General features: G+C 42.8%; 1 protein-coding gene across 3 annotated transcripts in view; it reads left to right on the top strand.

The window, feature by feature from the left end:
• Positions 1–12,265, top strand: part of LOC129696240 (serine/threonine-protein phosphatase 4 regulatory subunit 1-like) — a 60,134-nt gene that overhangs the window by 27,363 nt on the left and 20,506 nt on the right. For all 3 annotated transcript variants that reach the window (XM_055633944.1, XM_055633945.1, XM_055633946.1), the window contains 4 exons: positions 4,186–4,328; positions 5,172–5,725; positions 8,341–8,519; positions 9,708–9,809. In XM_055633944.1, coding sequence (XP_055489919.1) covers positions 4,186–4,328; positions 5,172–5,725; positions 8,341–8,519; positions 9,708–9,809 — 978 coding nt within the window. The remainder of the gene's footprint in view (positions 1–4,185; positions 4,329–5,171; positions 5,726–8,340; positions 8,520–9,707; positions 9,810–12,265) is intronic.

The following is a 12,265-nucleotide window of genomic DNA, read 5'->3' as shown; positions in this document are numbered from 1 at the left end:
TCAATGATTTCCAGAGGCCATCCCATTCAGGATCTGTAGGTTTCTTTTTTATCTGTAAGACCAGATACAGTGCCCTCCATAATGTTTGGGACAAAGATCCATCATATATTTATTTGCCTCTGTACTCCACAATTTGAGATTTGTAATGGGAAAAAATCAAATGTGGTTAAAGTGCACATTGTCAGATTTAATTAAAGGGTATTTTCATACATTTTGGTTTCACCAGGTAGAAATTACAGCAGTGTTTATACATAGTCTCCCCATTTCAGAACACCATAATGTTTGGGACACATGCCCTCATAGGTGTTTGTAATTGCTCAGGTGTGTTTAAATGTCTCCTTAATGCAGGTATAAGAGAGCTCTCAGCACCTAGTCTTTCCTCCAGTCTTTCCATCACCTTTGGAAACTTTTGTTGCTGTTTACCAACATGAGGACCAAAGTTGTGACAATCAAAGTCAAAGAAGCCATTATGAGTGTGAAACAAGAGTAAAACTGTTAGAGACATCAGCCAAACCATAGGCTTACCAAAATCAACTGTTTGGAACATCATTAAGACGAAAGAAAGCACTGGTGAGCTTACTAATCGCAAAGGGACTGGCAGGCCAAGGAAGAACTCCACAGCTGAAGACAGAAGAATTCTCTATAATAAAGAAAAATCCCCAAATACCTGTCTGACAGATCAGAAACACTCTTCAGGAGGCAGGTGTGGATTTGTCAATGACCATTGTAAGCAGAAGACTTCATGAACAGAAATACAGAGGCTACGCTGAAAAAAGCAAACCACTGGTTAGCCGCAAACATAGGACGGCCAGTTTACAGTGTGCATGTAGTACTTAAAAGAGCAACCACAGTTCTGGAAAACGTCTTGTGGACAGATGAGATGAAGATTAACTTATATCAGAGTGATGGCAAGAGCAAAGTATGGAGGAGAGAAGGAACTGCCCAAGATCCAAAGCATACCACCTCATCTGTGAAACACGGTGGTGGGGGTGTTATGGCCTGGGCATGTATGGCTGCTGAAGGAACTGGCTCACTTATCTTCATTGATGATACAACTGCTGATGGTAGCAGCATAATGAATTCTGAAGTGTGTAGGCACATCCTATCTGCTCAAGTTCAAACAAATGCCTCCAAACTCATTCTACGGCAAGACAATGATCCCAAATCTGAAGAAGGGCTACGGCCTGAAACGTTGCCTTTTTCTTTCGCTCCATAGATGCTGCAGCACCCACTGAGTTTCTCCAGCAATTTTGTCTACCAATGATCCCAAGCATACTGCTAAAACAACACAGGAGTTTTTCAAAGCTACAAAATGGTAAATTCTTGAGTGGCCAAGTCAATCACCCGATCTGAACCCAACTGAGCATGCCTTTTATATGCTGAAGAGGACTAGCCCCCAAAACAAGCATAAGCTAAAGATGGCTGCACTACAGGCCTGGCAGAGCATCACCAGTGAAGACACCCAGCAACTCAAAGACTTCAAGAAGTCATTGCATGCAAAGGATTTGCAACAAAACTAAACGTGACTACTTTCATTTACATGACATTGCTGTGTCCCAAACATTATGGTGCCCTGAAATGGGGGGACTATGTATAAACACTGCTGTAATTTCTACATGGTGAAACCAAGATGTATAAAAATGGCCTTTATTAAAATCTGACGATGTGCACTTTGACAATATGTGATTTTTACTATTACAAATCTCCAATTGTGGAGTACAGAGGCAAATAAATAAATGATGGGTCTTTGTCCTAAACATTATGGAGGGCACTGTATGAGCTTCCAATTGACACCAAAACAGCTTTCCAATTTCTTCTATTTCCTGATGATTTTGATGATTGATTTTTTTTTTAAGGAAGGATTTGTGGCTATCGCAGTTTCTACATCTCCCCAGTTTCAAGCCAATCTTTGTGGAAGCAGCCCCTATTACAGAGCCTCCTGATTTCTTGAAATTCAGCATAGATTTGGTGCCTTTAGCTTTGACTCTTGCTTCTTTTTAGGATTTAGTGTTCAATCAGGTTCCAGATTTCTGAGATGCATTTGTCTTATTCACAAAGCCATCATTCCATGGAAGCCTAAATGGAAAATATCCTGTGCTTCATTCTTCCTGTGCAGAACAATATTGGAGATGCCCTGTAATAAACGTCTTTCCATTTCCTCCAAAGTTGATGACAGGCAGTGAGGCTGGAACGGTGAGCGGAGAGATTCCAATAGTCAGAAGTAGTTGTACGTATTTGATAAGGCAGAATTTCAGTCACCACAAAATTTATGAGGGAATTAGAAGAGAACCTGCCACGACCATTTTTCTTAAACTAACCAGATGTATGGATACTGATTTACAGAAGTATGCTCCATTGTGCAGTAATGCAGAAGCTTTTAGGTGGGCATTGAGAATTTTGGGATGACTTAACGTTTTAAAATGAACTTGGGTACATGCAGTATATATTTAGCATGCCCTAAAGAAAACTGATAGCTACAGTCAGTTTGAGGAAGAAAAATCAATTTTGATGTTGGCTTACTGTTCATTTTTCTTAATCTCTTTTAGCAACTAAGTGTGCACTGATAATGCATAATTTTAACTCACTCATGCTTGCATTTGTTGTTTGTTTTGAATTAGATTATTGAGCAGTGCAGCACAGGAACAGGTTCTTCAGTCCATTATGTCTGTACCATACAGGAGGATTAACTAAACTAATTATTTCTGCTTGCACGTGATCTGTATGCCTCCAGTCCCTGCATTTTCCGCCACCCCAGAAGAACATTCCAGGCGCCTACAACTGTGTTTGAAAAAAAAACTTGCTCCATACATCTCCTTTAAATCTTCCCCCCTCTGACCGTAAAGCTATGCCCTCTGGTATTTGACATTTCCACCATTCCATCTATGGCTCTTATAATTTTATCAACTTTTATCAGGTCTCCCCTCTGTCTTTAACACTCCAGAGAAAACAATCCCAAATTGTCCCTGAGGTTATGGTGAGTCATCTTAATGGTCATGATAAACCAGTTTCCATTAAGCATAGTTAACTCTAAACATCTAAATATCTGTTGCGCTGCTACTAGTAAGAGTTTCCTTGTTCTGTTTCGACCATATGACAATAAAACACTATTGACTCTTGACATTTATGCATTTTGTTTCAATCATCAGTTCCTATATCATCCATTCTTGATACTGATTCGGAACTTATGTTTTATTTTGTTCAAATTGCCTGCAAAGCCCATGCAATTTCCAGTGGTTTTCATTCACTTTCCAGCGAGGGCAAACTAGTGGCAGAGGCAAATTAACTTGATCCTTTTCCCTCCTCTGTTCCTCTTGAATTGATCTCAAAGCTCGACTGAAGATTTTAATCAGCAATCCATTATGAAAATGAACAGTATTTTGGGATTTCAACCGTCTTCTGAAAGAATGTTCATATGATTAGATGCATTCCTTCTAAATTCCCACAAGCCAAAACTGCCACATATTACATCTGTTTTGAAGAATTGCTGCTTGATGTCCCCTTTGTGCAACCCTTCTCAATGCAACTGAAATAATGTTACATCAGTAAATTGAGAGTTTCCCAAGGATAACCTCACTGAGGTTGGTGGGTGTATGGAATGAGCTGCCAGAGGAGGTAGTTGAGCCAGGTACTGTAGCAGCATTTAAAAAACGATTGGACAGGTACATGGATTGGGAAAGATTGAGGGGATACGTGTCAAACTGTGCAAATGGGGCTAGCTTAGATGAGGATCTTGGTGGGCCGCATGGGCAATTTGGGACGAAGGGCTGTTTCTGTACCGTGTGACTTTTTTTTCAAATGAATATTTCTCACTGTAAAAGTTGGTATTGAAAATTCTTCTGGCCTTCATAATATCGCTGGCCTTATTGTAGGGAAGTACTAATTGTTTGCGGGCAGCACAGTAGTACAGCGGTAGAGTTGTTGCCTTACCGCTCCAGAGACCCGGGTTCGACCCTCGTGTGGGTTTTCTCCAGGTGCTCCGGTTTCCTCCCACATTCCAAAGGCGTGCAGGTTTGTAGCTTTGGTTGAAATTGGCCCCAGTGTGTAGAATGGTGCTAGTGGACAGGGTGATCACTGGTCAATGCGGACTCAGTGGGCTAAAAAGGGCCTGTTTCAGCACTCTATCTCAAGTCTACATCTTGTGGGAATGTATTGGTGTTAATTTATTTTGTGCTCTGATACTCACAGGTTCGTCAAGCTGCCTTCCAGTCGTTGGGCCCTTTTATCTCAACCTTTGCAAACTCTTCTGCTGCTGGTCATTACTTCAAAGAGGAAGATGTGCCTTCTTCCACGAATGTACTGAAGAGTGAAGCAACTGAAAAGAATGACAGGTGTGTTGCGTAATAAATGGCTCAATGTACCAACTATGTTCTTGATAAGAGTAACCATCACTGGGTTTCCTGTACCTCTGAGTGGCCGCCTAGATCAATTTGAGGGTCATTTCAAAAACCTAAATGAACCAATGCAGTTTAATAATAATCCAACTCGCCAAAAGAGCAGCACAGTGGAGCAGCAGTAGAGCTGCCTCCCTACAGTGCAAGAGATCCTGATTGTGGGTGCTGTCTATGGAGTTTGTACATTCTCCCTGTGACCGACTGGGTTTTCTCCAGGTGGTCCAGTTTCCTCCCTCATTACAAAGACGTGCAGGTTACTTGGCTTTGGAAATTGCCCCCAGTGTGTAGAATATGGGTGATCACTGGTTGGCGTGAACTCGGTGGGCAGAAGGGCCTGTTTCCATGCTGCTTCTCTGAACTAAACTAAACTGAGCACACGTGATTTGAGTTTGCATTTCCTGCTTTATCGAGTCAATATGCTGATGTTCTAATCTAATGTTATTTATTATAGTGCGTCTATCTTGGGATTTATTTCAATGCTATTGATTGGTGTTCCTCGTTGATATTGATATTAGGCATCAAATTGTTTGCAAATGTCTCATTATTTGATATCGTCTCAACTTTCATAATTCAAGTGATATTTGAAATGTACAAAGCCTCTTTGTCCAGTGAGTAACATTTTAATTATTAATGCTACTCAAGAGTTATATCCTGAAAGGTTAAGATTTTGGGGATGTGCTATGTTACTTTATCAGGAAAGGTTTAAGCAGTGAACTAACTGCAGCATATTTAACTTTGTTATTAATTATTATTTGTAATATTCTTGTTTGTTCATCTTAGTTCAAAATGTGCAGCAGAACCAGAAAAAGTTGCAGGTGAAGCCACGGAACAAATTCCAGGCTGTGGCACTGTGGAGTCATTAAATGGAGATCCTGAACTCTCTCCGAAAGGTGAACTGAAGGGTGACAATGAATGGAGAAGTGATCTCCATCAAGATCAGCATCAGACAGCATCATTGCAGTCGCACTCTGATTCCTATATATGCACTAAATCTCAATCAACTGAAGCAAACACAGTTTTCAATGAAAGTTGTTTGCCAAATTTACACTGCACACATTCAGCGCAATCTACACAAGAATCTTGGTCCAGTTCAGAAAAGAATGATGCTCTAGTGGACATGTACAACTCGTTCCATTATTGGAGGACTCCTATCCCGACAATAGATCTTGATTTGGAACTGGAGCCACTCCAATGTTCAGATAAGCAAGAAAGAAAAGATTCAACACAGACAGAAGCATCATTTGGTTGTCCAAGCTTTAGCACAGCTACCAGAAAAGAACTGGAAGAAATGTTGGAAAACCTGGAACCACACATAGATGACCCAGACATCAAAGGTACAAATGTATTTATCATTATTTGAGTGATGGAACCTAAGATGGGCAGGATCCAGAGAATTATATAATGAATCAGCAAAGACAAAAGCTACTTAGCCCATCTTTTTCTTGCAGTCCCTTCATTTTTGAACAATGCTACTGTTCTTTTCCCATCTGGAAATTAAGATTTGAATCAACTTAATAACCTGCCCTGCAAACTGTGCAGAGTATTCCTCTTCTGTATTTATTGAATTACGTCTGATACGAGCATTCAAAAGCAGATGAAGAACGATTTGAACTGTATGTTCTATATTGAAACAAAGTTTATGATAACATAACTTGCCAAAGAGTTGGCAGTTTAATTTCAACAGAAATCCCTGTGCACTTATGGTTGCAAATTGATGTCATGAAAGTCAAGCAGTGAGCAAAAGACTAAGAAAAGGTTTTAGATTTAAGAATGAAAGCGAGAAAGAATTTTGCCATCTGCGGGGTCCAAATAAGACGGGAGTAGGGATGCTCAATTTTGAGCAAATCTCTGTGTTGATCTGGGCCAAGAATAGGCCAGTGGGAATAACTTGTTTAGTCCTTCTTGCTTTTGAAAGTGGGCATGGATGCGTTGGCCTAAAAGCCTGTTTCCATGCTGTATTGTTCTATGTCCATGATTCTTTGTGTAGGATTGAGTTGAACTGGGCAAACTTGTATGCCTTTACATTGAGAAGGTTCTAGGCTTTGGATATTTAAATGAGAGGATATTCTGAAGTAAATTGGGAATAGCTTTCCCATTTTAATGGGGCAATACAGTAAAGGAGGAGGCATAAATCCAGGATTATGAGCAAATGACACGTATGTGCCAGTTGCTCAAAAGCAAAAGCTATTGAAGTGTGCAGGTCAAAATGGTCACAATCTTGTACAGAAATGAGAAAAGTGTGCAGTGGACTTTATTGTATAGGAATTAGGGAAGCATTTCATCTTGAAATTATCTTTTATACTCCCCCCCTCCGCCCCCCCCCTCCCCCCCCCCTCACCCCCCCCCCCCCCCCCCCTCCCCCCCCCCCCCCCCCCCCCCCCTCCCCCCCCCTGCGCTCCCCCTCCCCCCCTCTCTCCCCCCCTCCCCCCCTCCCCCTCCCCCTCCCCCCCTCCGCTCCCCTCCCCCCCCCCCCCCCCCCCCCCCTCCCCCCCCCTCCCCCTCTCCCCCCCCCCCCCCTCCCCCCCCCCTCCCCCTCCGCCCCCCCCCCCCCCCCCCCCCCCCCCCCCCCCCCGCTCCCCCCCCCCTCCCCCCCCCCCCTCCCCCCCCCCCCTCCGCCCCCCCCCCCCCCCCCCCCCCCCCCCCCCCCCCCCCCCCCCCCCCCCCCCCCCCCCCCTCCCCCCCCCCTCCCCCCCCCCCCCCCCACCCCCCCCTCCGCCCCCCCCCCCCCCCCCCCCCCCCCCCCCCCCCCCCCCCCCCTCCCGCTCCCCCCTCACCCCCCCCCCCCCCTCCTCTGATGATGAAAGAAAAAGGGTTTTATAGGACATGGACTCTGGTGGGCAGAAATTGGGTAGGACATGACCAAAGGTAGATTAAGATTTTAATCTCTGATTGGGGAAACTAATTTAGAACAACAAAACAGCAGAAAGGAAATGGAGGATAGTTGAATCCATAGTTCTGCATAGAGTAAGGAAACGTGTAAAAGAGATTTGATCTGGCTTGAGTCTTTGAGGGCTACACATTAAATTATGTTGGAGTAGTTGATTCAAGAGGTGAATAAAGGCGTGTGTAAGTGATTTTAGAATTACAAGTTTAATGCTTATATAATGTACATGGTTAACAAAGTTAAGATGAGGATTGAATGTCAAGATTCCAGTTCCAATTCCAGTTTGAACAAAGTAAAACCTCCTACCATCCGGGAGGCGCTACAGGTCTCTCCGTTGCCGAACCAGCAGGTCGAGGAACAGCTTCTTCCCGGCGGCTGTCACTATACTCAACAACGTACCTCGGTGACTGCCAATCACCACCCCCCCCCCCCCCCCCGGACACTTATTATTATTTATTCAAATCATTTGCTATGTCGCTCTTCCAGGGAGATGCTAAATGCATTTCGTTGTCTCTGTACTGTACACTGACAATGACAATTAAAATTGAATCTGAATCTGAATCTAAAAAAAGATAACCCTGAATAGAATAGAATAGTTTCTTTATTGTCATTGTAACATGAACCATGTACAACGAAATTTAAAAACCCTGAGTGGCAATGGTTGGGAATGGATAGTAGTGGTAGTCGTTTATGAATCATACTTTGTATAGTTTTGAGAGTGGTCACATAAGTAGCACACTTAAGGGATTCACAACATGCTGGAGAACATTGTCTTTCTCTTTCTGTTTTCTCTTTCTCTCCTGGGAACAGAGCATTCTGTCCTCAATACATCCTGTCATTCAATGTAGTAATAACCAGTCTGTCTCTAATTGGGTTCCATGATATTTAATACACTTACCCAATGGTATTAAAATGTTTGAAATTGTTCATTGATTTTTTTAAACAACCTTATCGATTGTAAAATGTATACAAGGATTGTCTTGAAAATATAACACACTTCTTTCCTTAAATTAGCAGCAAGATCACAAAAGTAAGTGCAAAAATTACTTTATTTTTGTCTTGCAGCACAAGTGGATATTTTAACTGCTGCAATGCAAGCTTCGGATCTTGACTTTGAGGACGAAACATCTGTAGAGTCACTGTTTAATCCAACAAGGTTGCAAACGGAATCTGCTGCAGTTGATCCTATAAGGGTTGAGCAAGACAATGTGCCTTTAACTGCTGACATTTCAGCCATTGTTGAGGTAGGGGAGCCGTCACGGGGTTTAGGACTTTGACATTCTTTTAAATAAATGAACAACTGCATTGGCAAAATCCAGTGGTTGATCAAAGCTTAATTGTTTATTAATTAATTGTGGCTGTATATTGATCTGATTTTATAGTACAGGCACCTCATGTTTTACGGGGGGAGGAGGGAGGGGGGAGTAAGGGCTTGAAAACAACAAATCAAATGATGTGACTAGGTTGACAATTAAAATAAGGATAAATCACATCTGACAACATTATAAAACTTTCCCTTCCATCTGTACAATTCATTACCTGAAGTAAGTGCATGATGCTAGACATTGGAGCATAAAACTAAGCAAATTACACGTTTATGCTCCGTATTTGGGAAAAATATATATCCCAGAAGCAGATATATTTCAGCATAAAATGTAACAGGAAAGCATTTGAGGTTTATTTTTATTAAGCAATACTGAACTTTGAAAGCTGATGTGCAAGTTTGCCAGGCCTAAATCTAAATGCATTATTGTGAAAATAGGGGTGTGGAAATTAAACTTCAGCAGTAATTAAACAAAGTGTTATTCCAAAAGTGCGTAAAATGCAAGGTGCCTGTACACTAAAAGTAATGTGTTCATGTCGGGTGGCATTAAATTGGAAAAAGTAAAGTAGACCAGACAAAGCTAGATATGCATGGGGGGCTGCCAATTATTTGATCACTCGTTCAGTAGCGACCATCATTTTCATTTAAAAATCAAACTCGTCTGTTCCATTGTCTTCCAGCTTTAATAATAACAATAATATGGGAAGAGAACAACCCCTAGGAAGTGTTCATTTATTGATGTATATATTTTCTATGCATTGTGTATAGATGAAATATCATAAGACTGTATTTACACCCTTTATTTTGCACATAGGCATCTGAGGGGCTTTTTTTTACACAAAGGGTGGTAGGTATATGAACCAGCTGCCTGAGGAGGTAGTTGAGGCAGGAAGTATAACAACATTTAAAATATATTTAGACGGTTACATGGATAGGAAAGGTTTAGAGGGATATGGGCCAAATGCGGTTGGACTCGATAGCATAGATGATGTGGTATCTTGGTAGGCATGGGCAAGTTGGGCAGAAGGGCATGTTCCCATGCTCTATAGCTCTGACTATCTAAGTTATTGTTTTATCAATATTGTTGGTTGTTTCCCTGTGTTTTCAGGAAGACTGTGTTAGTGATACAGTGCATATCGACCAATCACACATTGCACCACCCTTTTCTACAATGGTAACAGATGACCGCGTGTTTACCTACTTTGAGACGGTGAGGTTATGGAAAAAGAGATTGCGGAGTGCTGAAAGGTTTATGAAAATCTTAAATGGTGTGCTGAAAGAAAGAGGATTTGTAAATTACCACCCTGACAAATAGGTAGCCAAGTAGTGCAGTTCTTGTTTGCGAGAGCTACCTGTCCCTGAAATCCAGATAGTCAGTAGTCAGGGACTTCAGCTGTTGCTTCTCTGAGCACCTTCCCAAATTAAACATCTTGAAGCAAGGAGAAACAATTTCTCTGCACCAACTCAATGGACAGTGTAGGCAGCCAATTAATAGCTGCAAGCAGATGAAACTGGGCTGATTCTCTAAACATCCAGTGATGATCTAAAAGCATTAAGTAGCCTGTCGTCCTTGTTCGCTTTTGGCCCTACATTTGGTTTGGTCTCTCTCCTTCAACAAGATCAATGGCCAATCTTCCACTGAAGCTCCATTTGTAGCACACTTGCCATATCCCTTCATTCCCTTCATATCCAGAAATCTATTGATTGTAGTTTTGAATGATCTCATTGTGTGAGCTTCTTAACCCTTCAGGATAGCAAATTCTAATGATTCGCTATCCTCTGAAGTTTCTAATAGTCTCTACTAAATGGCTTATTGCTTTATTCAGAGATTGTAACCTGTGGTTATTGACTCAACCAGGGAAACATCCTCCCTGCATTCACCCTGTTGAGCCCTGTAAAAGGTTTAAGTCTCTGAAATCTACCTAATCTTTGCATATAGGGCAGACATGCTATCCTCGGGGCGAACCTTTTAATTATTTATTGCAAGTAAATATTTTTGGGTAACAAGACCAAACCTGTACACTAGAGTCCAGGTCTGTTCTTGCCACGTCTTTAAATAATTGGCAAATTACACCTTTACAATCATATTTCAATTTTCTTAGAATAAGGCAATCTTTCAATTGCTGTTCTTGCTTATAATTAAAGTTACACAATATATAAATATTACATTTATTGTCGTGTATAAGCGAGTTCAGTATTCCTACTGCGCATGCCCAGGTCATAGGTCACAAGCGAAAAACACTCTCGGCAGCATGGACATAGACCTGCGCCTCATCTGCAGCCAGATCGATCCTGAGTCTCCAGCGCCGCAATCGTTGCCGAACCACCACTGGACCATTCCCATCCCCTACCGAGTGCCACCCCCACCCCTCGTCCGGGGGTGGTGCCCCCCAGGCCCATAGCCAGCGCAGTGAAGCAGTGCTAAATCCAGCTCAACTCTGCCTGTCTTGCCCGATTAACCTACAGCCCTGCCTGGATTTACGGGAATGACGGCCCAGGCTCACAGCCAGCGTGGAGAAGCAGCGCTAAATCCAGCTCAACTCTGCCTGATAAACTACCAGCCCTACCTGGACTTACGGGAACGGCGGCCAGGGTTACAGCCAGCACGGAGAAGCAGCGCTAGCTCCACGGCTCTGGGCTGGTGTCCCGTTAGTCCAGGAAGGGCTGTTGGTTAACCCCGCAAGACGGGCAGAGTTGAGCTGGATTTAGCGCTGCTTCTCTGTGCCGGCTGTAAGCCTGGGCCGTCGTTCCCGTAAGTCCAGGCAGGGCTGGTACATTAACAGGCAGAGTTGAGCTGGATGAGCTGCTTCTCTGCGCTGGCTATGGGCCTGGGGGCGCCACTCCCGACGTCTCTGGCAGATTGGGCAGCGATTGCGGCGCAGGAGACCCGGGATTGGTTCTGGCTGCAGATAAGGCGCAGGTCTGTGTCCATGCCGCGGCACGGCTACCGAGAGTTTTTATCGCTTGTGACCTTTGACAAATCCCATGATTCCTTGCGTTTTTTAGAATACCCAAATTCATTATAAAGTAAACATTGTTTATATAATTTATTTAGATTTTGAAGCATTTTCCATTTTGTATACTGATTGCTTGTATTTAATTTGTTCTTGAAACCTGACTTTTTGCAAAATTAAAGCGTTTAATTTCATGTTTCATCAGAGGCCAGAGATGAGAGATCTCTGTAATTTGAGTGACACTAAAGTGAGTGGTTGAGCAAAGATGGTTGTCAAAAATTGGTGCAGAATTTGGTCAGTTGAGCAAGTGGGCTGAGGAATGGTTAATGGGGTTTTAATACAGAGATGTGCCAGGTGTTGATTTTTGAGAAGTCAAACCAGGGCAGGACCTATACAGTGAATGGAAGGGCTCTGGGGAGTATTGTAGAGCAGAGGGATCTAGGAGTACACATACATAATTCATTGAAAGTGGTGTCGCAAGTAAATAGGATGCTCAAGAAGGATTTTGGCTCATTGGTCTTCAGATTATTGAGTGTAGAAGTTGGGAGGTCGTGTTATAGTTGTACGGGACATTGGTGAGGCCACATTTAGAGTATTGATGAGGGCATGATGGTATATCTGATTTGTGTGGACTTTTAGTCAAGCCTTTGTCAAGGTCCCACATGGGAGACTGATGCAAAGAGTTGGGATCCAGGGTAAAATGGTTAACTGG

Source organism: Leucoraja erinacea, chromosome 4 (genome assembly GCF_028641065.1).
Source record: "Leucoraja erinacea ecotype New England chromosome 4, Leri_hhj_1, whole genome shotgun sequence".
NCBI classification, from domain to species: domain Eukaryota; kingdom Metazoa; phylum Chordata; class Chondrichthyes; order Rajiformes; family Rajidae; genus Leucoraja; species Leucoraja erinaceus.
Note: the sequence above shows the minus strand (reverse complement) of the source record. Positions and strands in the feature narration are given on the sequence as shown.